The sequence below is a fragment of the Pseudorca crassidens genome, chromosome 15, assembly GCF_039906515.1.
Source record: "Pseudorca crassidens isolate mPseCra1 chromosome 15, mPseCra1.hap1, whole genome shotgun sequence".
In the NCBI taxonomy this organism is placed as follows: Eukaryota; Metazoa; Chordata; class Mammalia; order Artiodactyla; family Delphinidae; genus Pseudorca; species Pseudorca crassidens.
Window position 1 is genome coordinate 81,435,363 of NC_090310.1, and position 27,264 is coordinate 81,462,626.

Genomic DNA, 27,264 nt, shown 5'->3' on the forward strand with positions numbered 1-27,264 from the left:
TCCTCTCCATCTAAAATAAGCCCAGAGCCGGAAGAGACCGAGCGTTATCTCGGCGGGTGTGGGCGAGGTGCGGGGCAGGCAGGGGCAAGCTCTGGGTCCCGGAGGAGGGTCGGGGTCGGGACGAGAATGGGGGCGGGCGAGGCGGGCGGGAGAGGAGGGGAGGAGGAGGGTGAGCGCGTCCACGTGTGTCTGCCTGCGGGTGGCCACCGCCGGGCGCCGGCCCCGCGCGGCTCCTCCCCTCGCCCTCGCCCTCCCCACTCCCCCCTCCTCCTTCTCCTCCTGGGCCCCGGGAAGAGGCTGGGCTGGATCCCTGAGCAGCCGCCGCTCCTCCTCCGGGCAGGCTGGCTGATGAGTCAGCTGACGCCGGCGCTCCAGCCTCGCCTCACGGCGCTGCGCTCTCTGCGTTCCCCCAAAGTGGCTGCAAACCGGCCGCCCACTTAAAGGTTTTGAGGGACAGAGAAAGTGATGTGCGCCTTCTGAAGCCACGCGGGACCGCAACCGTAAACGCTTCACCTTGTCAACTTTCTCCTTCCACACCCCAAAGCCTTCTCTTGACCCTGGCCTCAGCCCTCCCCAAAGCCACTTAGGGTGCGTGCGCCTGGGTGAGGAAGGGGGTTGTCACTGGCTGTCCGGGATGGCTTCCAATTTTAATGACATAGTGAAGCAAGGGTACGTGAGGATCCGGAGCAGACGCCTAGGGGTAAGTATCGATCCTTTTTTTTTTCCCCTGCCCCCTGTTCACCGGGTCAATTGTCTTTATCTGTAGCCAGCATCCCTGGAGGGTGGAAGGAGATTCCCGGCAGCGCGCCGGAGAATTGCGCTGTGGTTTCTCAGCCTAAACCCACATCTCCTGGGGCTGCCACTGTAAGGCCAGGTCTAGGTATGTAATGGATCTATCTTTATCTCTCGGATGACTTGGCCTTCTGATGGTGGCCCTGTGGTCGGCTTCAGTAGCCACTGGAGCCCGTCTACTGGAAATAAATATTTCTCGGTAGCCATGGGAGTCAGAGCTGAGAAACCCGGGCGGGGTTGCTGAGCCCGCCGGATGCCCCCGGTGCCCCTCTTCCCACTCGCCGCCAACTTAACTTTTCTGGGGGATGGATGGACTGATTGAGGAAGGGCAGACGCTCTGAGTGTGAACAAGGTCAGGGACCCCCTGACCCCAGGGAGAAGTCTTTTCAGACTCCAGGTCCTGGACAGTGACCCACCCCTGGCCCAGGTGCTGGCAAAGGCGGTGTGGGTAGGTTCCATGGTCCTGAGCCTGGGTAGTGGATTCATTGCTGGAATACACACCGGATGCCCGCTGGAGGACTATTTAGGGCGGAACATAATACCTGGCACAGAGCAAGTGCTCCCTTGCTAAATATGTACTAAAAGGAAGAATGAATGAACCAGAGGCTACTTGTCAGGGATCGGATGTTGGCCCAGGGATGGCTTCTCTCTTTAAACCCCCTCTCTTTTGCCCTTTTCCCCTTTGCTCTTCATTGATGGACTTCAGAGAACTCATTCTGCTTCTCTTTGGGCTTGAGGGATGGCAAAGGAATTCTTGAGGGAGGTGGGGATACTGGAATGATTTTTTTTTTTTTTTTAAATTTCAAACTACCTCATTTCTCTTTGCCTTGTGTCAAGTGCTGTTGCTGTTTTTGTTTATTGTGTGCTTTGGGGCGAGGGAGTTTGGGGAGAAAAGTTTACTTTCCTAATGTCTGAAAAAATAATGTCAGTAATGATGAAGAATGGCCACAGTGGGAATAGCGTTAATAGTAATAAATTGAACATCTTTCTCCACAAATATATGTCATTGGCACCTTTCTCTTATTTGGTCTTTGGACTTTTTTATGTACCAGATAATTTTACTGAAAATTGAAAGGCAATTTCACAGTGTTAAACAGTTAGGGAGGAAAACCTGCTGATGGGAAACATCTATAATTATTAAAAACTCTTACCTGATTTGTTTCTTTCTTCTTCCTTGCTTCCTTCCGTCTTCCCTTCCTCCCTCCGTCCCTCCCTCCCTTTCTTTCTCTCTCTCTCTCTCTTTATTTCTTTCCCTGCTGGTTACCATGTTTTAGCAACTAGGCCCCATGTTATAGTGAATATATAAATATATAATTAGGGAGAAATGTGACAGAACTAACCAACCCCTATCAACCCTTAGTTTCCTTGGTTTTCTTTTTTGCTATGCAGATATTCTCATCAAGGGGACCAAGTATTGTTAGGGTACTTAACATAGTGACTTTCATGCAAAGGGCAAGAAATAAGAGGAACTTTATATTTTTTATAACCTTATGGTCCAGCCGACTGTTACAATGTTAAAAGGAGCATTAGAAAACACCATTCTAATTTTAGATTTACTCCATCATGTCAACTGAGGAAATTGATAAGAGACATCCATTCTGTGCTAGAGAGCATTCCAATAGAAAGAGGACATGAATTATTAATGCACAAAATGTGAATTATTCATAAGGCTCAGCGTTTATGCCAAATTGTGACACATGGTGATTTATTTGAAAGACTAGTTACCATAACTTTCTAGTTTATAGTAATTGAGACTTTTTTCTGTAATATTACTGACACTGTATAGTCCCGTGTGTGCCAGTGTTTACGGACAGATATTTGAAGCAGAAGGAAAGGAAATACAGTTTACTTTGCATCCCTTTATATTTTACAGTATCTTGGATGCCGACCAGAAGTGTACTTTCTCAGGATTTATTTATTGTGTCTGTGTTAACACTCAAATAGATTTTAGAATATTTATTGAATGATGGTTATTGCTCATGGAGAGAAAACGTCAAAAATATAATCAACAAAATCTGGTTTTATTTGTTCAGTTTGATTTTATCACCAGTTAATTTTCAAAAAGTGTCCTAATGATATAATTTATTTATATAAACTGAAGAGGCTGATTACATAATTGTCAGAAAGCACTGCTAACTAAAGTTTTATAATGGAGGCATCAAGAGGAATGCTTCAGGAAAACGGCACAGGGACCCTCCGTCCAAAGTAAGAAATGTTAGTGGTGTTAATCTAGGCTGCAGATAGCCTAGAACAGCAAGCAGCATGTGGAAGTCTTAAAGAGTTGAAGGGCTTTGTGTTAGGTACACAGTAGGCGCTCAGTTAATGCACGTTGAACATGGATTGAACTACAGAGTGAAGGCCTGACTTTGCAATTCATAAGCCCCTTGAGGAGCTGATATGACATGGTGGTTTTATTAATGGAATTCAGACAAGTGTCTGTGGATTAGAACCATGTTTGGGAGGGTTTATAATTAAACAAGAAAACAACATTTCATCGTAAGCAGCTGGTGTGCCAGGGAATGACCCCTCAGATTTGATAAGAGAAGAAAAGAGAACAGATCTTCCTTCTATTACTCGTTAGCTCTATGACCCTTGACCTCTCTTGGCCTCAGTTTTCTTATCTGTACAATGAACACTATTTAGTGATGCTGTGAGCATTGGATAAGATAATATTTGTGAAAATGCAGTGAAAGCATACAGCATTGATTCTAATTTCATTATTTCTTTGGTGTAATCAGAGATGAGTTAGGATTGATGGAAGGATATAGGAATGATTGATTTTTTTAATCTTTCTATCTAAATGTGTCCAAAGGCATAAATGTTTATGCAGCTCTCGAACATTTTCATTGGATGCAGTTTTTTACAAATTATATACATGTAAGTGATTTTTTAGTGGGGCATGAAATAGTCTAAGACCATCCGCATTCAGATGGGTTGCAAATAAGTGGTCACCTTTAGTTGAGATACTAAGCAGCTTAAGTGATTAAACAATCAAATATTTGTAGACTTGTTTTTTTCTATAAACATCAAAAAGCTTAAAGAAATTCAACTGATTTAACTCAAAAGTCTCAGTATCTTCACATCTTTATTCTCTGGCTTCATCATCCGTTGGTTCATGGAGCTGTCAAGCTGGGCTCTGGGTGCAATACTTTTTCAGGATAATGTCGATGTTGCTGTTTTGAGGGCTGGGGAGGGGTGTGTCTACAATTATCTGGCAAATCCACAAAAGGCACTAAAAAATGTATTCTTAGAGGAATGGTGAACTAGGCAATTTGCACATCATTAACCTATCACGTGGCTTAGATGGCATCATATAACTAACTGCCCTCACTTGGTTTCTTCCTTTGCAACGGAGAGGATTTCCCAGTCAGTAATTGCTATGGCTTGTCCACCCTGCAAGTCTCAGAGTTTAAACTCACACCTGTTCACTTTATCTCCATGCAGTCCCCCTCGATTACCCGACTTTCAATAGCATCTCTGTGCTCTTATGTACCAAGGACCTTTTCTCCCGTCTAGCCTGCATCCTCATCTGGACGTCTCCTGGTCTCAATATGTCCAGCCACCCCTGATTTTTTCATCCAAACCTGCTTCTCCTGGAGTCTGCATCTCAGCCACTAGAGGTCCCAGTATTTCAGTTGCCCTGGTAAAAATCAGTCAAGCAAGCAAGCAAGCAAGCAGCAAACAATAAAAACTCAGCCCCCCTTCCCACTCCCTCCTTGTCACAACCCCACAGCCAGTTTATCGGGAGGTCTTGTAAGCTCTGTTTTGGAAACATGTCTAGAATCCGACTACCTCTCACATCATCTGCCACTGCCGCTCTGGCCCAAGCCCCCAAATATTGCAGAATAATAACCTCCTAATTTATCTCCCTCACTGCTCAGACCACCAAGAGTCACAGCCCTACGGCGGGCTCCGGGGCCCTGTGCTGACTCAGAATCTTTTATTTATTGATTTATCTTTGGCTGTGTTGGGTCTTCGTTGCTGCGCACGGGCTCTCTCTAGTTGCGGCGAGCGGGGGCCATGCCTCTCTGCGGTGCGCGGGCCTCTCATTGCGGTAGCTTCTCTTGTTGCGGAGCACGGGCTCTAGGCACGCGGGCTTCAGTAGTTGTGGCACGCGGGCTCAGTAGTTGTGGCTTGTGGGCTCTAGAGCGCAGGCTCAGTAGTTGTGGCGCACGGGCTCAGTAGTTGTGGTGCAGGGGGCTTAGTTGCTCCGCGGCATGTGGGATCTTCCCGGACCAGGGACCGAACCCGTGTCCCCTGGATTGGCAGGTGGATTCTCAACCACTGCGCCACCAGGGGAGTCCCCTGACTCAGAATCTTTTCTCTTGCTGTTCCCTCTGCTTGGAATGCTGTTTCCCCACGTTACCTCTTCCTGGCTGGCTCCTCACCTTCTTCAGCCTTTCCGCAAATGCCACCTTCTCATTCAGGCCTTCCAGCCACCCTATTTTATCTCTTCCCTCCTTCTCCCCCTATATCCCATTGTGTTTTTTCTCTCTAGACTTATCACCCCCTCACTTACCAGTCTGTATGTTTTACTTGTTGATTGCCTGTATCTCCCAAATGGTATGTGAAACTCCATGAGGGCTGAACCCCAGCGCCTGGAACAGTTTCCAGCATGGAGAAGCACTCGATGAAGATTTATTGAATGAATGAATCCATCACTACCTACTGGTTTAAGAGCATACGCTCTGACATGAGACTGTTAAAATCCCAATTCAGCGACTGGTTATATGACTTTGGGTGAGTTATTCAGCATTTATAAGCCTCAGTCTTCTGTAATAATAGGGAGACTCGTAATATCCACCTAATAGAGGATTCTCATAAAAGGCTTAACACGATGCTTGACACAGTGGAAACCCAATTCATGTTTATTACTGCTCTCTCTACTACGGGTGCTGTTCGAGGTTGATGATGCTTACATGGTTGTTATTTTCATCTCTTTCACTGCAATAGCTCTCATCCTCAAAGACCTTGCTCTTTAGTTAGGAAAACAAAACTTAATATCCGTGATATAATTAATGTACAAGCACCGATGTTAGGCTATGGAAGGGATATTTGCCTTTGTAGGATTTTTCATGATCCTTAGATAAATGGCAAAGGTATCAGGACCAGAGAAACCCATCTCCATGTAACTTTGGTTTGAGCAAGCTCATCATACTAGTGCATAACTGTTAATTTGGGGATCTTTTTTTTGGGTGGCAGAGTAGATTCGAAAAACTGGTTAATTAATGGCCAAATTTTAGGCAGAAATATTTTCTCACTCCTTTGTTTCTCTGTTGCACTTGACCCAGTATGCCAAAGAGGTTTCATATTTCATTTAGGGTTTTAGATTTATAGATGATCAGGGATCTGTGCATTTTTAATGATATCGTGGCAAAGTTATATTCATAACATCAAAATCATAGGAATTGGGGCTTCCCTGGTAACGCAGTGGTTGAGAGTCCACCTGCCGATGCAGGGGACATGGGTTCGTGCCCCGGTCCGGGAAGATCCCACATGCTGCGGAGCGACTGGGCCCGTGAGCCATGGCCGCTGAGCCTGCGCGTCCGGAGCCTGTGCTCCGTGGCGGGAGAGGCCACAGCAGTGAGAGGCCCGCGTACCGCAAAAAAAAAATCATAGGAATTGAATAAATTCATCATGTACCATCAGTACATGAGTGTATGTACACACACATGCACACAAACACATACAACCATTCAGTAAGATTCATGAAGCATCCTTTTCCTTCCTCAAGGAAAAGAGAGTCTGGGGCTAACTTCCAGTAGTGAAATTTACGGTCAGTTAGACTGAATACACTTGCTAAGTATTGCCTAAGAGTACTCAGTATTTTAGCCCCATTTGAATCAGCTTCCCTGGTTTCCATGTCGGAAGTGCTTTCCAGCTGGTATTTTAGTCATCTTTATTCAATGGTCCTTGTGGATGGTAGGATTAATTATGCATAAAGTCAGCCTTTAATCATCCCCAAAACTGATTTAAGGAAAGAATGGCCAATTTAGTGATTTTGTGTGTAGGCATAAACCAAATTACTTGTGTGATGATTTTCCCCACATCTGCCAATGTATTTTTTTATGATATTCATTAGATGGCTAGAAATATTTATTTTTTAAGCAGCTTTGTAATTTTTGTGGATCATTATCTTTGGTATTTTAAGAATTTAGTTTTCATTTGGGATATATTTGATTTCATTTATTTTATCATGCATCAAATGTTTATTGAGTGAATATTCATTTTAAGAAGCTCAGGGAAAACCACCTTAAATAAGACAGATACAGTCGACCTCCTCAAGGAATTGACAGTCTATTTGTGGAATGGTATTGTTAACATGAGATTAATATATTCACTCTAGTTAAGGATGAATTAGTTTGAGTAACGGGTCAAATATTGAAGTGAAAAGACATCTGCAGGTATCTCCAGTTTCATTTTCATGAAACGAGGAAGGGGAAATTTGATTTTCCTCTTCCTCTAGGAATTTGATCCCGGTTGGGTGGAAATAAAATTTTGGGGGATTCCAAGCCAGGAAGAGATTAGGATGCCTCCCTGCTGCAAACCCCTGTTTCTGTGAAATTCAAAATGAAATTGGGAGTTTAGAAATGCCACAGATATATGTGAATGTTGAAGTTAAAATAGCTTTTTTCTAGAATGCAGATGCCTACATTTTGGATGAGTATCAGGAAGCTGATTTTTTCGGAGCAGTTGGGGGGCTGTGTTTATTTCTTTAGTGTTCTGAGCCTCTGTTGATGCCCTGGGTCTCAGAGAACATAAATGTTAGCCGTGTGTACTGTGTTATGGATAAGATGCAAATGGTGACTTCATAGCTTTTATGAGATTCTTAGAGAGATCAGGACTTTTGTGTCCCAAACCCTGTCACCTCCCACCCTCCGCAATTTCCAAAAAGGTTAAGAACCACTGTCTCATTTTTTTAAATTAAATTTTTAGATTTTAGGTAATAGTAGGTTCACATGAGGTGTAAGAAATAATACAGAGAGATTTCTCATGCCCTTTACCCAGTTTCTCCCAATGGTAACATCCTTCAAATCCCTGGTATCACAATCAGGATACTGATATTGGTACCATCAAGATACAAAGCATTCCCTCATGACAGGGTCCTTCGTGTTGTTCTTTTATAGTTGCCCCTTCTGCTCCCCCTTCCCATAACTGTAAAGCCCTGACAACCACAAATCTGTTTTCCATTTTTATAGTTTTATCATTTCAAAAATATTATATAAATGGAACCATACAGTGTGTAATGTTTGGGGATTTTTTTTTTTAACTCAGCATAATTCTCTGGAATTGTCGTGGTTGTCTTCAGTATTGTGGGTATCAAAGTTTCATTCCTTTTTATTGCTAAGTTGTATTCTGGGATATGGATGTGCCATAGTTTGCGTAGCCATTCATCCACTGAAGGACATTTGGGGGTGGTTTCCAGTGATATAAACATTTGGGTCTGGGTTTCTGTGCAAACGTAAGTTTTCATACCTCTAGGGAAATGCCCAGGAGTACAATTGCTGTGTTGTATTGGTAGGTACATGTTCAGTTTTTCAGGAAACCGCCAGGCTGTTTTTCACAGTGGTTGGACCATTTTACATTCACACCAGCAACGCGTGAGTGATCCAGTTTCTCCGCATCCTCGCCAGCATTTGGTGTTGCCCCCCAGTTTTTGGTGCGTCAGTTTTGGTTTAGACGTTCTGATGTGTGTATATTGACATCTCCTTGTGATGATGAGATGATGATTGACATCTCCTTGTGATGCTGAACATTTTTTCGTGTTCTGATTTGCGATCTGTACATACATTTTGGTAAAATGCCTAGTCATGTCTTTTGCCCATTTTCTTTCTTTTTTTTTTTTTTTTTTTTTGGCGGTACGCGGGCCTCTCACTGTTGTGGCCTCTCCCGTTGCAGAGCACAGGCTCCGGACGCGCAGGCCTAGCGGCCATGATTCGCAGGCCCAGCCGCTCCGCGGCATGTGGAATCCTCCCGGACCGGGGCATGAACCCGCGTCCCCTGCATCGGCAGGCAGACTCCCAACCACTGCGCCACCAGGGAAGCCCAGCCCATTTTCTAATTGGGTTGGTTGCTTTTAACTGTTGAGTTTTGAGAGTTCTCTGTATGTTCTAGATATTAATCCTTTTCAGACATGTGGTTTGCAAACGTTTTCTCTAAGTATGTAGCTTATTATTTTAATCCTTTTAACAAGGTCTATCACAGGGCAGAAATTTTTAAGTTTGATGAGTCCAATTTATCAGGTTTTTTTTTCCCTTTTGGTACTAATGCTTTGTCCAGCCCAAGATCCCAACTATTTTTTCTACTTTTTTTCTTTCCTACGATAAATATTTTATAGTTTTACCTTTTACATTTATGTCCATGGTCCATTTTGAGTCAGTTTTTATATCCAGTGTGCATTTTAGGTGGAGGTTCATTTTCCGCCTACGGAGGTCCTGTCTTTTCTCCATTGAGCATACTTATGTGTATCTATTCCTAGGTCCTCTACTCTCTTCCGTTGTTTTGTGTGCCTCCATTGTACAGTGATATGTCTATATATGTCTACATGTGTAGCTGTACAGTGTCTTGAAACAGGGTAAGCTGGTTCCTCCCACTTTATTTTTCTTTTTCAAAATTGTTTTAGGTATCTTAGGTCCTTTGGTTTCAATATGAATTTTCAAATAGTCTTGACTATAACTACTACAAGTCTAGCTGGGACCCTCCCTCCCTCCTTCCCTTCCTTCCTTCCTTCCTCCTTCCTTCCTTCCTCTGTTGAATTGGTGCATTTTTAGAATAGTCTTGACAATAACTACTACAAATCTTGCTGGGACACTTTCTCTCTCTTTCTTTCTTTCCTTCCTTCCTTCTTCCCTCCCTCCCTTCCTTCTTTCATTCATAATTGAATTGGTGCATTATTTTTTTCCTTGGTGGACATAGCGTACATTTGGGACTCACACTTCAGTTTGGATCTCAACTTGGCCACTTACTGACTTTGTGGCCTTGGGGAAATTGCTTACTCTTTCCGAAATTTAGCTTCCTCATGTACAAAAATGAGGATAATAATATGCTTCTCATAAAAGATATCAAACTCTTAATCCTGTGCTGACTCACCAGTAGAAACTTCATGAAGGTCTGTAATGTTGATTTTTATTTTTTACTGTTAAGAGATTGAGGTGATATTTGTTGTTTGTTGTCTGTAAGAACCATAAACTGGTAGAAATTAATTCACTCGTATCTCAGCAGAAGAGGCACGGCTTTGGTAATGAACAACAGGTAGCATTGTACTTTCCTCTTGCCGTTAACTTTAGCGATTCATTTTTATAACATCGGGTTTATTTAGGAGCCACTGATGAAACACTGTATTAGAAAATATGTAGTTGCATATGTTCGACAAAAAAGGCAGACCTTTGATTAAAGATTGACCATCATATTTTTGCTTATTAACTCTAGACGTCTTCCCCAAATGTGAGAATCATGTCTTGAGAGACCATTTTAGGGCAGTAAACAACATTGAATCATAAAATGAGAAAAAGTGCTACTTCTTATTTAACTCAGCTTAAGGAGCTGTCGGCTAGGAGGCCTTTTAATAGAAAACCATACTTAGGTGCAGAGTCTTCAAAAGTATCATATTTTATTGTGTTCGTTAACATTATATTGTATTACATTTTACATTTACCTTCAAGTGATACCGCTTTTCCATTTACGATAAGAATATATAGTTTCCTCTTTAAATAAATTTATTTAATTTAAAAAGCGAAGTTTTAAAATAGATAATTAACACATAGTGCAAGTGTTACAAAGAAGCAGCAAAAACTGTTGGGGTAGGTGGTGGAACTGAGATGCAGCACAAATCCAACTGGTGGGCTGTGTGTGACTGAAGTTTGGGAAACACAGGATGATTGTACTTATCTTTTTAAGTGGGTTTTGTGAAAAATTCTTCACTTGTGGCTGCCGTATGGCTTGATTCCATACAAATATATTGAAAATCGGGTTCTAAGAAAAGATATCCCATGTACTCAATACCGTCCTCTAAGGAACTTCCGTCTGATATGACTATGGGTATTTGTGTCCCTTCCCACCCCCAACTCCCCCAAACCCACAAACTTGTCTCAATTTGCCTAAGTTTTTATTTTATCTTCCCTTAATTCATTTATACCATGAATACTTTAGTGGTTAATAGAAAGAGAAATTAGCCTATCTTATGAATAGACTACTAACTCAAATTCAATTAAAACACGAGCTTGAGTTCAAAGCTTTTACTTACTACAGGTTACACTATTCAGGAAAGTGCTGTAGTCTTAAAATGCATTTTATTATCTTAATACCACACATTACCTTAATAAAAGAAAATGATTTCTAAAAAACTTTGAGAAATCATACCTCTTTGAATCCCCTAGTGAAAGAGCTCATTGACTTTTCATATGAACAATTTCTTCAGATTTCCAGCTTTCCATTTACCAATAGCAGGTATTTTAGCTCATTTGCCAAAGAACCACTTTTTGAGCCTGGGTTGTATTTCACCAACAGTGACCCCAAATCTAGATGTTATGAAACTAGTCTGGTCTTCAACATCCATTAATTCAGATGGAAAATGTTGTGTGAAGTGTGGTTGGAAAGGAACATTCCCGGGGACTCGGCCCCAGGAGAGGTCTTCATCCATTTGAATCCATCGTCTCCATTGATGGATGATTTTTCTCTGATTTTCTTCCGGCTGGCCCTCTCTTGGTGTCCAGATTTTAGCCTTATATTTCCTACCTGAGACCAACCTATATGGATCATCACATCCAAAGTTTTCCCCTCGCATCCCTCTAGAATATTGTCCTTATTTTTGTGCCAGATACATTTTTTAAAAAATTTATTTCTTTGTAGAGTATGTCTTCTCCCACTAGGCTGTAAGTTCTGCGAGACCAGAGACCTTGGCTATCTTACTCACTGCTGTATCCCCAGCTCTTAGCCTATGGTAAATGCTCAATATTTGCTGATTGAATGAATAAATGATTTTACTGCAGGTCAGAATAATGGAATGAGACATTCAAGAAGACAAGGAGAAAACTGTGCCTATGTCCCACCTGATTCTGTGGTGTTTTCTATTTTTGAGTGGTAGGATGTTCTAAGATGTCTCATAATTGCTACTGGTATGTAATCTGCAAATTCAGTACCAGGGAATTCAGCAATTAACGCTCGAGGTTTGAGTTGGCCCCCTTAAAATTAAATTTTATTTGATGTTTTTTGGAATAGGTAATATGTATACTTGGTACAAAATTCAAAGGTACAAAATTTCTACATTGAACAGTAAGATTCTTTTCACCCTTGTCCCTAGGAATCATCTAGTTTCCTTCCACAGAAGCAACCACTGTGAATAGTTTATTCCAGAAGAGTCTATGTATAAAAACTTTTTTGTGTGTGTGCATGAATGTATGTGTGTACATGATATATATAATTACATACTCATCTGAGCCGTGCTTTTCTTATTTAGCAACATGTCATTTTTTTCAATCATCAGAATTCCAGTGTACGGGTATATTTGCTGTATTTGCTTGCTTATTTATCCATTCTTCCTTCTTTCCTTTCTTCCTTTTACTTACTATTAAATATGTGCAGGAAGTAGGAGTTTTTATGTCCATTTTACAGATCAAAAGACTGAATTAACTGTGATGTTAAATTTTTGTGCAAGTCACACGTGGCAGCGCCTAAGTTTGTGTTCAGGCTGCTTCTCTCTTGTGGAGCATCTGAGTAATTCCTTTTTCCCTGTTACAGACAGTGCTGCAAACCCCCCCCTCATCTCATCCCATGAAAAGCATATTGGTGAATAGATTCCTAGAAGTGGACTTATTGTCCAAAGCATATTCACATGTAAAATTTTATCAAAGTTGCCTTGGAGGATGTTCCCAGAAATCTGTGAACCCACCCCTTTCCTCCCACTTTGCAAAAGTGTGCTTTGAGAGCTGTTTCAAGATTCTGCTAATCCAGTAGGTGAAAAGTGAATCTGTTTTGTACATAGATTTTCTCAAGCATGATGCTGAGTTCTTGGCAATTTTATAATTAGAATCTTTCCAGTTTTGCAGTCTTTTTTCTTTTAGGAATGACATTTACACAATTTAAAAAGTAGTTGTTAAGTAAGGATTTAGAAACACATAAACGATGACTTATTTTCTTAGAACAGCACCTTCCTGGGAAATGCTGTGTCAAATCTTTGACCTAGAAGGTATGATAAATCATATGTTAACTGTGGCTGTGTTTGTTATTTTTATTCTGAAGTTAAAATGATGAAACTGAAAATTTGCTCAACATGTATTGGGTAAAAAAATATGTTTATTGAATCAAACAAATGCATAGTAACTAATGTTGCCCAATCAATATATTTATTAACCCACTCAATCTTGTAAGATGCTTCAAGTGGGTCCAGCTGGGAGGAGGGATGATAGACTAGCATCTCTGCCCATAGTAAATGCTCAATAAACATTTAAGTAAAGGAATAAAACCCTGAAATAACATTTTGCATATTCAGTTATGAAACAGACAGTAGCCCTAACATCTCACGAGTACGTATATCCACAAATCCTAAGAGTTTTGAGGAATTCTATTGGGTGATGTTTGTTGGTAGCCCTTTTGCAGTATCCAAACTGCAGTCCTCGGCACAGGACAAACATGTGGAGACGAGGAACCTGGCTGGAATAAGAATGGCCTGATTTTTTTCCCCTGTCCTGCTGCTGGCCCTCTGCTGCGACCAAAGCGTGTCACTGACCTTCTCACGCCTCAGCTTCCGCTGTGGCAAGATGGAGATACAAATGTCTGAGCTCCCTCTCTTCCCACCTGTCTGCCTCTGAGCCAGAAGCATGATTGTGGATGTGAAGAGCATGCCCAAGCACACACAATATCCCATTTAGTCCCAAATTGGTCTCTGCAGTGCCCTGCTCTAGGCCACCTGAGTGGAAAATAGCAGAGAAGACTTTGGATGCCACTGTGCTGCTATGACTGTGTCAGACCACAAAACAAGAACAGATGACTTGAAAAACAATTATTTTTTATGATTTACTTTGGATTTCAAAAGGCAGTGTTGAATTTCTGACAAGAAAGGAAGGAAGGAAGGAAGAAGGAGGAAGGAAGGAAGGAAAGAAGGAAGGAAAGAAGGAGAAACAGGCCCACACTACCTACAATGAAAGATGGCTTTTGCATATATGAAGTCTTTTTAATTTACTAGTGTTTTGCATTACGTGTACATGGTGAAGGAAACAAGGCAAAAAAAGATAGCATGAAGAGGGAAGTTCCCTCCTACGCCAGACTTGTCTCCATTTCCAGGCAATTCTAGTCAGATTCTTGTATATTTGTATGGCGATATGTATATGCCTCTATATATGTATAGGCATATATAAAAATGCATGTGTTTTTGTGTGTGTATAATTTGCTTTGCACATCATATTATTAAGTACTGTTATATACTCTGTCCCTGTTCTTTTTTTTTTTGGCGGTACGCCGGCCTCTCACTGCTGTGGCCTCTCCCGTTGCGGAGCCCAGGCTCCGGACGCGCAGGCTCAGCGGCCATGGCTCACGGGCGCAGCCGCTCCACGGCATGTGGGATCTTCCAGGACCGGGGCACGAACCCGCGTCCCCTGCATCGGCAGACGGACTCTCAACCACTGCGCCACCAGGGAAGCCCTGTCCCTGTTCTTTTTAACTTAGCACTTTAACGTAGCACTTTTCAGACAATTTTATAGATACCCAGTATTCACTTATTTGGCTGTCCCATGATTTCTTTAATTTGCTCACACTAATATTGGACATTTTAATATAGTTTCTAATTTTTGCTAATTAAACAATGAAGCAGTAAACATCCTTGTGCATGCACGTATGCATACATGATACTATATTTTTCTAAGATAAGTTCTAAAAAGGAAGTTGCTCTTACAAATTTGTGTATATTTAGAATTCTGATAAATAGATCTAGTTTTCCTTCAAAGAGGTTGTACCAGGTATACTTCCACCGAGAGTGTCCAGAAATATTTGTTTCTGCCAGTCCTCACTTGGGGTGTGTTTCAACTCTGTGAGCCTGTGTGTGTGTGTGTGTGTGTGTGTGTGTGTGTGTGTGTTTAACTTTGGAAGGATATTCTCCTGCTCAGTCCTCCACTCCCCAAATTTATTCTGCTTACAGCAAACTGATTACCTAGTAATCTAATCTAATTCTATCCTACCTCTACTTTAAAACTCTCTAATGCCTTCTCCTTACACATAAATATTCTGCAATGTACTTAAGACACTCTGCGTGATCTAGACCCTGCCATATCTCATCCCACCCAAGTCAGTTCTCAAATCATTGCACCCCCAAGTCAGTACTCAAGCCAAACTTACCTACTTTAGTTCCTCCGGTGGCCAAGCTCTCTTTCCTCTGTTACTGCCCTTACACATGTATTTTCACTGATCAGAAAATTCTTCCTCTTACTTTCTCTACTTCTTTCTCATCCTGAAATCTCAGCTGGGATGTTATTGATCCAGAGATGCTTTTCCCAGCACCATCCCACATCTAAATGCCGGGAAAAGCCAGTCGCCACATGTGGATCTTTAAATTTAAATTAATTAAAATCAAATAAAATTTTAAAAATTCAGTTCCTTAATGACACTAGCCACTTTCAAGTGCTCAATAGCGACATTTTGTTAGTGGCTACCATGTCGGGCAGCACAGATATAGAATGTTTCCATCATTTTTGAGAATTCTGTTGGACAGTGCTGCCTTAATTTCTTCGTAACACTCATGGCTGTTTTAAAGTATGTGATTGAACACGTTGTTTTGATGGTTTTACCCTCATTCGTCTGTGAGCCCCACAAGGGTACAGCTTATTCTTGTCTTGCTTCTTGCTTTTTTCTTATAGTAGGGGTTCAATAAGTATTTGTTGAATGAATGACTGAGTGAATTAAAGAATTCCTCCAAGCTCTTAACTTTATTGTTGTGCCTTATTGATCAGCAGGCCTTCTGGGAAGGGGCTGAATGTTCCATGCTTTTATCCAAGTCTGCTTCAACGTTCCAGTTAGATACCTTAGCGGGACCCTAGTTCTTTCACCACCAACATCATGGAGACTTTTTCTCATTGGGCTTGCCGTTTCAGCATCCATTGCCTAACTGTGGAAAGGTTGACTGGGATTGGGCTAGACCCGTGTAGTGGCATTGGAGTGTGCTCCCAGATCCCCACCCGTCTCTTCCAGGACTGAAGGCTTCCGTCCCCGCACTGGGAGTGCTATGAGTGTTGTAGACAGACAGCTTGCAGCCAATGCTGAAGAGAGCTACCTGACCAAAGCCAAGCCCCTTTCCTGGGGCATAGCCTACACTCACTGACTGCCCCAGTTTGGGACAACTCTGCAGGCATCCAGGTTCCTGGGTGGAGATGGATGCATTGCGGAGAGTGCATCACAGCTGACCTGCGTCCTTTTTTTTTTTTTTTTTTGCTGTACGCGGGCCTCTCACTGTTGTGGCCTCTCCCGTTGCGGAGCACAGGCTCCGGACGCGCAGGCTCAGCAGCCATGGCTCACGGGCCCAGCCGCTTCGCTGCATGTGGAATCTTCCTGGACCGGGGCATGAACCCGCGTCCCCTGCATCGGCAGGCGGACTCTCAACCACTGCACCACCAGGGAAGCCCTGACCTGCATCCTTGACGACCTCCTAGGTGTTGCTTCCAGAGCCCTCCCCACGAAACATTCTGAACGCAAATTTCCTTCTTAGAATCTGCTTTCTGCTAAACCCAACTTGCAGCAACTTGATTTGTAATTGCAACCTGCAGCCTTAGCTCAGCCTTCCAAAGAGGGAGCCAAGACCTTTTGCCAGAATGTGTTTTGCTTGATTTGCTGGCCCATGGTTTCTCCCTGTATTTTACGCGGTGTTCTCAAGACCAAAATGGTGGACTTACCTGGTGGCGCAGTGGTTGAGAATCTGCCTGCCAATGCAGAGGAAGCGGGTTCGAGCCCTGGCTTGGTAGGATTCCCCCATGCGGCGGAGCAACTAGGCCCGTGAGCCACAACTACTGAGTCTGCGCGTCTGGAGCCTGTGCTCCATAACAAAAGAGGCCGCGATAGTGAGAGGCCTGTGCACCGCGATGAAGAATGGCCCCCGCTTGCCGCAAATAGAGAAAGCCCTCACACAGAAATGACCCAGCATAGCCAACAAATAAATAAATACAAAAAAAACTCCAAAATGGTCCTTTAATTTACTTTTCAAAAAATGAAAGTTCGATGGCTCATTTCATTTTTTAAAAATAATTAACTAATTAATTTTGGGCTGCATTGGGTCTTTGTTGCTGCGCGTGGGCTTTCTCTAGTTGCAGCGAGCGGGGGCTACTCTTTGTTGCGGTGCACAGGCTTCTCACTGCGGTGGCTTCTCTTGTCGTGGAGCACGGGCTCTAGGCACGTGGGCTTCAGTAGTTGCAGCACTCGGGCTCAGTAGTTGTGGCGCACGGGCTTAGTTGTTTCGCGGCATGTGGGATCTTCCCGGACCAGGGCTTGAACCCGTGTGCCCTGCGTTGGCAGGCGGATTCTCAACCACTGCGCCACCAGGGAAGTCCCATTTCATTTCTTATGTTGTTAAAATGCACCGGTCTCTTCAGCAGACTCATCTAATGAATGAATTAGGAAAATACCTCCACTGGTTCATTACATTGAATTTGGACTTGGTAAATTATTAATATCAACCATGGTTTTCTCTGGGAGGAAGAAGCTCCAGATAAGCAGTAGATAAGATTTATATGCAAATCACTTTAGCTTTTTTTTGCTTGAAAGGCCTGACAGCAGTTCTTTTTCCTGAGTACTTGTTTACACCATCCTAAAAGGAGAATTCCGATTATAGCTTCTTGTAGCCAGAGGGAAGGAATATGCTTTTGTCTGCGGATTTGAGTCTACTTTAATCCTGAAAGGGGCGTAGCCCACTCATGGAGAGGAGACAATCTGATTTTTCTTTAAAACTGTCAATTTCATTGGGCAACTGTGAATTTCTGGAGAACATTTGTAACATAAATGGAGCTCCAGAAGACATGCTGACGGGCAGATGTTTCAAGATTGATTAAAGATTTAGAAAGAAGTATATTTCCCCGGGCTGCTGGACTACCTTTCAATGAGATTGACAGGTTTTACACATGGGATTAAAAAAGTTCTTTATCATACAGAAATAAATTTCTTAAGTTAAATCCGTTTGAGAGAGATGGATACAGGATAAAGTGTGTGTGAAGCAGATTGGACATTTTACTGGTGTTTAACTTCGAAGCTTATTTTTCAGAGATAGATGAAGTTGGATCTTTCAAAGACGAAAAAGTCATTTTGTTAGACTAATTTCTCTAATATTAAAGAAGGGGTCAGCTCCCCGTCAGTTAAGGTCATGCATTCTAGGGATTTGTAATCGTGATTTTTAGATGGGTATTTAGGCATATGGAGTTAGAAATGAGCAGATTTTCATTTTATCTTGTAAAGGTTCAAATGGAGAAAGGCATTGGCATGTTAGTTGGAGAAACGACCAACAAGGAGAATATAAGGGTTATTCAAAGAATATTTCTCACTATTCTGTGATCTAGGCATGCAAGTGAAGATTATATTAAATTTAAGGGGTAACATATAAAAAGAATAATATCAATTCAAGTTTTGAAACCAGAGGGGAGAGAAAAGCCCAGAATGATAAGACTTTCATGGTGCAAAGAGATTTGATATGAACTCGTTTGATCCCTGTATTTTGCGGATGGGGAAACTGAAGCCAGGAGCAATTTCATGACTCCTCCGAGGCTCTGGCCCCTCAGAAATCATATTTTTAAGCTACAGTGTGGGATCTACAATGTGGAATTATCCTGATATATTGTGAAGTGTGCAAAAAAGCAAGTGGCAGAAACAAAGAGGGATTTTGGCACAGAGGTGTGCACATGAGTATTTCTGCATGGGAGTAGATGAAGGACGGAATAGTTCTGGTCATAACTCTTGGAAAGTAACTGTGCTTTCCTCTAAGAAGTAGAACACTGGAGGTAAAGTGAGGTGGGTGGTCATTTGCTTCTTAAATTTTATGCTTTTTAATTTATTTATCTATCCATTTGTTTGTTTATACACATTCATACCTTTTGTAGTGCAATAAAAATAGTATCACGACCCTAATTGGGCAGAGATGGAGGATAGCAGTTGGAAGATAAGACTTTTTTATTAGTGAACTCATCTTACTTAAAATATATTGAAATTCATTCTCCGCATGACAAGGGCATATCCTCATGTATTGTCTTGTCCTGAAAGACATGGTCCAGTAACATCACTGACCTTTTCTCTCCTGTATCTCTTGGAACTCGGAAGAGCGACAGATTACGTTCATTCCTATGTAAAGTCATCACATATGACTTTCACTGTATATTTTCTTTTGTAGGAGAGAAAGCTCGGCTACGTGGCTTTCTGCACCTTAACGTAATCATTATGGCTTTGACCAAAACACTGTGAGACATCCTCACAATTCTAATGAAATATATTTTCCTTTAGTGATCACTATTGACGTTTTCATTAGGAGCATTGAGAGCTCAGGCTTTCAGCAGCATCTCACGGTCATAAATTGGAGGATTAAGTGGTCTTTTTACATATCATAAAGTTTATCAAGGGAACAACAGCTCTAGTTTGTCAAGAGAGAAAGATGGTGTTTGGATTCTATACTTAAATACGTAAGCATGGCAACTTCGTCAATGAGAGACTGTGGTCGGACTGGACAAAGGGGAGAAGAAAGTTGGGTCAGATTTTCAGAACAAATCACACTGATTTGGAATTTCAGTATATCTTGATAATTTGTTCACTTCCAATTCTCTGTGCCATTTTACAAGTGTTGATGTTCACTCTTATGTAGCAAAATTACATCCAATATTTCAGACCCAAGGTCTTGGTGAACCGTTTAATTTGTATAACCCAAGTCCTTTGTTTAGGACAATAATAGAATGCAGGGAAGGAGAGAGGGAATCTTGTCACTTTGAGCTGGGTTTATAAAGGTTTGTTTCCAAAAGCTATTGAATAGTATTTTTGTAGGTTTTGGCCCTACAGCCAAATAAAGATTTTTCTGTGGAAGCATAATGCCATCTAATTACCATGTCAGTGTGGTTGGTTGTAATTTGGACATAGAAATATTGATAGAAATTATTGTGAGCTCTGTGAATCAATATACTGAATTTGCACCTCACAGTAGTAGGACACTTAATAATAGTTGGTGCCACTAGGCAAGACATTATATACGTGTACAGGGGAATTAGTTACTACTCGTGACGCCATTTTATAGATGAACAGAGTAAGGGTCAGAACACTGACGTAGCTTGTTCAAGGTCATATGGTCGACCAAGATGAACCTGGAATTGAGCTTGGCATTTCCTTAGCTCTTAATTTAACTCTTGTAATAACATTTAATCATTGGTATTACTCTCTTTGGAAGGAGAGTGAAGATTCTTAAGTGCCATGCTAGATTTTCTGCATTCATCATCTTTCTGGGTCTCTCTAAGGCACATGTTGTTATAGCTTCATTTAAAGTTTCAGGAAAACTCAAGATCAAAGAAGTCAGAAGTTGTCCAGAATCACAGAAATGATCAACGACCAAAAGCAGAATCTGAACTCCTAGCTGTGGTCCCACCGTCCATGCTAGTCCTGTTACTTATACCAACACGGATGCAGTGAACCCAGAATGTTGGTACATTTCATCAGGATGTTGTATGGATGAGAAAGTGTGTTGAATCATGCATCACCTGCAGAGACTGCTTCTGGGATGTTCTGCTCCTGCTACAGTTACTATAGTACCGTTGAGTCAATATTAGTGGAATGATTGTTAAGTGGGAGAAGTGGCCACTTCCATTGTCTCTGGCCAGTTTGAAAGGACCTCTCTAGCATTGGTAAAATTAAGGCACAGAGAGATGAGATAATTTACCAAGGTCACACAGACAAGACACCCACATCTGTTTCTATGATTAACCACACTACTTGACTAAATAGATAGCATAATGGTCAAATCTGGGTTTGAATTCAGTCTCAAACCTTTAAGATGTACTGTCATTGTCGTCATTTTACAGGTGAAGGATTTAGGCTTACAGGGAATGCATAACCTACTCAAGGTTGCCCTACTAGTACCAGGAAAAGCAAGAGGTTCAGACCTATGCCTTTCTCTGCGTAATCTTTTTTTTTTTTTTTTTTTTTGCAATACGCGGGCCTCTCACTGCTGTGGCCTTTCCCGTTGCGGAGCACAGGCTCCGGACGCGCAGGCCCGGCAGCCACGGCACACGGGCCCAGCCGCTCCGCGGCACATGGGATCTTCCCGGACCGGGGCACGAACCCGCGTCCTGTGCATCGGCAGGCGGACTCTCAACCACTGCGCCACCAGGGAAGCCCTCTCTGCGTAATCTTTATAATACTAATGCAGGTCTCTAGATCCAGTCCTCGTAATTTTAATATTAGTAACAGGACTAGCTAAATGCTTTGAGTTACTACTGTAAGACTGCTTCTTTTAGATATTTTCTTGAACTACTTTTTACGTGATGCTCTGAAAATAAGAAACATGGAAGTTGCTAGTAAGGAAAAGACTAAGAAATGGATTTGAAGGAAACCAAAGTGAATGTCATGCAACTGACTTGAAAACCAATGGCAGGAGATTGCAGCTAGGTGTCTGAGCACTCTTTATGAGTTTATTCATTCCTTTAGAAAAGTAAACTAATAGTCTAAAGCCAGGTTCCATATATAGAATCTTTAGAAGAATTTTAATAACCAAGATCATCTCATTCAATATAGTAAACTAAATTTGAACACTGGACACAAAAAGAATAGGAAAGAGCACATTGACGTCAATGAATGTTTTTCCTCTTTTTATTGTTAATAGTTTTGCAAGGTTTTCCAATGTTTTTCCCAGTAATAAAATTATATAGCCCTTTCAGCCAGAACCGCCATCTTCCAGTAATTCGCCAAAATGACCAACACAAAAGGAAAGAGGAGGGGCACCCGCTATATGTTCTCTAGGCCTTTTAGAAAACATGGAGTTATTCCTTTGGCCACATACATGCGAATCTACAAGAAAGGTGATATTGTCGATATCAAGGGAATGGGCACTGCTCAAAAAGGAATGCCCCAGAAGTGTTACCATGGCAAAACTGGAAGAGTCTACAGCATTACCCATCGTGCTGTTGGCATCGTTGCAAACAAACAAGGGCAGGATTCTTGCCAAGAGAATTAATGAGCGTATCAAGCATATTAAGCACTCTAAGAGCCGAGATTGCTTCCTGAAACGGGTGAAGGAGAATGATCAGGAAAAGAAGGAAGCCAAAGAGAAAGGTACTTGGGTTCAGCTGAAGCGCCAGCCTGCTCCACCCAGAGAAGCACACGTCGTGAGAACCAGTGGAAAGGAGCCTGAACTGTTGGAGCCCATTTCCTATGAATTCATGGCATGGTGGGTGTAAAGAAAAGACCTGGACGATACAAATGTCCCTCTTGAGTAGAAGTGTTGTGTCCCCTCCCCCAAAGAACTATTTAAAGCACATTTTAATTGTGTCCGAATTCAGTGGGTCGTGTCTTTACTTTTCAAATTTAGTGGTTTTTCTTCCTGAAGGATGTGAGGTAGTTTGTTGTGCAATATACTCCATTGGTTAATAAACTGCTAGATATTATTTATTAAAAAATTACATAAACCTAATACCTCAATACAAAGCTGTTATTTTAGTATATCTCATTCCATTTTCCCCCCATGCTTCTAAAATTTCACATGGTTGCTATTATTATATATTTATGGTGTCATGTCCTGTGTATGTTTTAAAATGTATTGCGTTATACACATTTTCTCAAATAATTACATAATCCTTCAAACCATAATTTTAAAGTCTGTGATACTCTGTTGAGTAGGTACATGATTACTTGATAGTTAAACAGTTTCAAATTCAAATAATGCCCAGGCCTATAACTTTGCCCATGTAAAGGACTGTTCCCTAATAATCAATGTGATTATGAGGCTAGAGAGTTTGAATATTTTTATGACCCTTGATATGCATCGCGAATTAACGTGCCCAAAATCCACAGCAATTTACATTGCTGTCAGCAATGTGTGAAGGGACAAAGTCCAGTTTTTAAGATGAGAAATCTAGCAGCCTGCCACAGACGATGCCGACATTCTGTTTGTTTTGCAGTCTTCCCTTCCCTGGTCACGGAACTTGGCTTGGGGTCCCGAACTGAGTAATAAAATAAAGTCATACCTACAGTCCTCAGTGTAAGTTTCCACCCTTAGCATGAAGATATATACAGTATTTTGACTAATGACTTCCATCATTTAGACACTCTGGAAATGCTTTAGCTCAGTTAGGAATTTCATTATAACCAGAGAAAAATTGAGTACGCTATTTGCAATGGTGAGCTATGCTGTCTCAAGCCCATTAAGAAACTACTGCCAGATGGGTTCAATGACCATTTTGATTTTATTTGTTCCAAAACTGGAAAGAGGACGCATGATATCCGTTTCTGAATTCTGAGCAAATTTTAATTCCTCAGCTAATACTCTGAATGCAATTTACTTGTTATACCTGCTGACAGCAGAGGGCATTGGATTTGGTTTTGTGGCTTATGCGCTTTATTAATTACACTCCATCGATAAAGCGATTTACATCTCCCATGAAGCTGGGAAAGTTAATAAAGAAAGAGTGTGTTCTTTCTAGTGAGCTCTGTCGTGAGTGAATGTGCACCTCTGGTAATTCGTGGTATGTGCGTGGCTCTATCAGAAACCACATCAGCAGTTGAGACCTATTACATCAGTGACCTAATCATTCTTCTAGTTTAAAGTATTTAATGCACATACATTCGTTTGCGGCTCCATGCATTCCACACATGCATTCACTTATTTAACACCTTTTTATTTAGTGCCTACTATGTGTAAGGCTCAGTTCTCAGTACTAACAGATAAATGGTGGATCAAAGGAAACTGGAAAATATATTAATGATAAATGTACTCATTTGACCCATAATTAATATTACTATAATAAATTTATATATATTAAAAATATAGTAATATTTTTAATGTTAAATTATGTGCTATTTAAAAAGTTTATAGGTATTCACAAGGCTCAAAATTCCAGAATTAAAACTAAAAAAAGTACACGTCAAAAATTCTCTCGTCCCTTTCCCCAAATTTATCCAAATAGGCAATTAATGTTATAGTTTCTTATGGTTTTTATTTTTTCAGCTGTATTTCAGGCATATATCAACATATACATATATGCATATGTAGATAAGCTTATATATATGTTATCTTGTATACTCCTTTCCCCCCACATATATGGTGTACATACTATATGTATTATTCTGCACCTACCTTGTGTTACTTAATAAATTTGGAAATCTCTCCTCATCATTACTTAAAGATCAGTCTCATTTCTTTTTTTTTCTGGTGCATAGTATTCCATTGTGTTAAATATTCTATTAATTTGGAATTCTTAAGTTTATTATCTCCTTTTTTATTATTATAAATAGTACTGCAAATAAAATTTTTGTACATAAGGTTTATTCCTTTAGATCTTTTTTCTTGATAAGTGAAATTGCGCATTAAAAGTGGGACAATTTGGGGCTTCCCTGGTGGCGCAGTGGTTGAGAGTATGCCTGCCGATGCAGGGGACACGGGTTCGTGCCCCGGTCCGGGAAGATCCCACATGCCACGGAGTGGCTAGGCCCGTGAGCCATGGCCGCTGAGCCTGCACGTCCAGAGCCTGTGCTCCGCAACGGGAGAGGCCACAGCAGTGAGAGGCCCGCGTACCGCAAAAAAAAAAAAAAAAAAAAAAAAGTGGGACAATTTTTCTGGCTATTGAAAAATGTTTTTCAAATTATAACCTGGAAGTATTGATCCACAGTATGTATGGAATACTATATTTTGTGTAAAAAAGGAGGGGGAGATAAGGCTGTATATTTACATTTGTGTGTATATGCTAGCATTTGCATAAGAAACTAATGAATGTAGTTGCAAATAGGTGACAGGAACTGGTTCAGGGGATATAAAACAGATAGGGAGGCTAAGCAATATATACAACTGAAATCATTTTGAATTTTGAACCATGTGAATATATCGCTTTTTAAAATAGTTAAAAATAATAAAATTTCAATTTTAACTATAAAGTTAAAAAGTGAAGTGTAATTCTCTGTTATATTGCCATTTTCAATCTATGAATATGAATGGCTTTTTTTTTTTTTTAATACTGGGGTATCCAAAAACAGTACCATTAAGTGAAATTTATCACAAAGTACACTTGGTCGTGGAACTTGTTCATTGATAGGATCTAATTCAGAGGTTTGCTGCTTTTATCCCTAACTCTTTTTTAAAAAATATTTTATTAGATTATAGTTGATTTACAATATTGTGTTACTTTCTGCTGTACAGCAAAGTGAATCAGTTATATATACACATATATCCAGTCTTTTTAGATTCTTTTGCCATATAGGTCATTACAGAGTACTGAGTAGAGTTCCCTGTGCTATACAGTAGGTCCTTATTAGTTATCTATTTTATATATAGTAGTGTGTATATGTCAATCCCAATCTCCCAATTTATCCCTTCCCCTCTCCCTCCTGGCCTAACTCTTAAAAAGAAGGGGAAAATAATAGGTGTTTCCAAATCATCAGTCATTCACACACCCCTTCCACAATCTTTGTCATAGCTATGGACCACTTTTACTGTTATTCACTTACTAGTTTTCCTTTAAAAAGAGTTATTTTCTTTATGTGGAAATTTTATAGAACTGCCATTCATGAAGAAAACCAATATCATTTTCCATAAGAGAAGCTATATTAGCGGGGGCTTTATCAGAGAAGCAGAGCCACTAGGAGATATTTCATCAGGAATTTATTTTCAGGATTAGTTCTTACAGAATTGTGGGAGCTGGTTTACAGAGTAGGTGTACCCGATGCTGGAGCCTGACATCAGCAGCGAAGACGGACGGGATGTGGGGGAAACAGAGACAGACTGGAAGCCATGTGGCTGGGATGGAAGCCTCTGATTGGCAAAGTCTCCAGTCCACCATCTTTAGCAACGAGGGCGTCCTGCAGGGTGGAAATGGGAAGATGGCAGCCATCATCACGGAGCTAGACAGACACTTGGCCCAGGTTTCTGAGGGGCTTAAGGAGGATCTGGCAGGAGCTGAAGAAGCTGCAGTGCAGCTGTTGCCTCACACCCACCAGGTGAACCCTCAGATCTCAGACAATGTACATGAGCAGCGCCCTGCGCTGAGCTTCCAAAGTGTAGAAATAATATGGTGCGGCTTCACTTCCTCCTTCCAGATCTTGTGGTCCACACTAACTCTGACCTGTGGAGGAAAGGCAATTCTTTAAAAAGTTATTTCTCGCTTAACTGGGTTGGCATAATATGAATCCACCACAAAAGTAAATACAATAAAAGTAAGTGGGGAAGGGGAGGGTGGGACAAATTGGGAGGTTAGGTTTGACATAAATACACTACCACGTGTAAAATAGGTAGCTAGTGGGAACCTGCTGTATAGCACAGGGCGCTCAGTTCGGTGCTCTGTGACGACCTAGAGGGGTGGGATGCGGGCTGGTGGGAGGGAGGTCCAAGAGGGAGGGGATATAAGTATACATATAGCTGATTCACTTCATTGTACAGCAGAAACTAACACAACATTGTAAAGCAATTATACTCCAATTAAAAAAAAGTAAATGCAATAAAAACCAAACAATATTATTGAATTCTAACTAGACACATCACTCCATGAAGGCACCGATCCTGAGGCTTTCTCTTTGTTGAAAAGGAAGATGAACAAGTTTTAGAGACCTTTTAGAATCATTACTACCAACTGACTGGAATGTTCTCCATGACTCATTCAGAAGGACTGAAAAGACAACATGAGTATCTTTCTCACTGTGAGGTTCCATGTTGTTTAGTTCCTTTCCCAATATAATTTCTCCCAATCCTCTCATGATTTAAGGAATACATGGTGGTGAATGGAGATAGGGTCATGCTTTGCATGCTCTTCTCTCCATTTCTACTTCCTAAGTGAAGGTAATGGCAACGGGGAGGACAATATGGTAGATAGGGGGGAAAAGAGCCAGGCCAGATGTGATTTTATCATCTTAGACCCCGCTCATTGAAGACCTGTCACACATGAAGGGCAAGGATTATCTGCATCAAAGCCCTGTTGGCTTTTGAGGTGGTGGGCGAGAAACAAGCACAGTCTGGCTCTGATCTCAGAGGGTTTGGTGGTCTTCCTGGTACTCGTTGGGGAACGTGGGGTGGCTGAAGAAACCTCACGACTTTGAGTCTCTGAGGCACCTCCTTTGTAAGTGTGGATGGAAGCAGCCAGGGGCTGGCTTCTCACTGAGATGCTTCCACTTCTTATTTGTCCCATTGGTGTCTCTCAGGTCTCTCTTGGTTTCCCAGCATCCTTGAATACCCCTCGCCTGACTGCACAGGTTCTGATCGGTTCTGCAGTTGACCAGCTAAGTGATCTTGGGCAAGCCACTTAAAGGTCCTGATAAATTAGGGATATTACACTTTCCAAATCA

General features: G+C 41.4%; 1 protein-coding gene and 1 pseudogene across 1 annotated transcript in view; both read left to right on the plus strand.

The window, feature by feature from the left end:
- The first annotated feature begins 291 nt into the window (after window positions 1-291).
- Window positions 292-27,264, plus strand: part of DOK5 (docking protein 5) — a 141,203-nt gene continuing 114,230 nt past the window's right edge. Inside the window, exon 1 of the mRNA XM_067708555.1 lies at window positions 292-700. Coding sequence (XP_067564656.1) covers window positions 635-700 — 66 coding nt within the window. The 5' untranslated portion in view covers window positions 292-634. The remainder of the gene's footprint in view (window positions 701-27,264) is intronic.
- On the plus strand, window positions 21,119-24,357 carry LOC137206494 (large ribosomal subunit protein eL21-like; annotated as a pseudogene).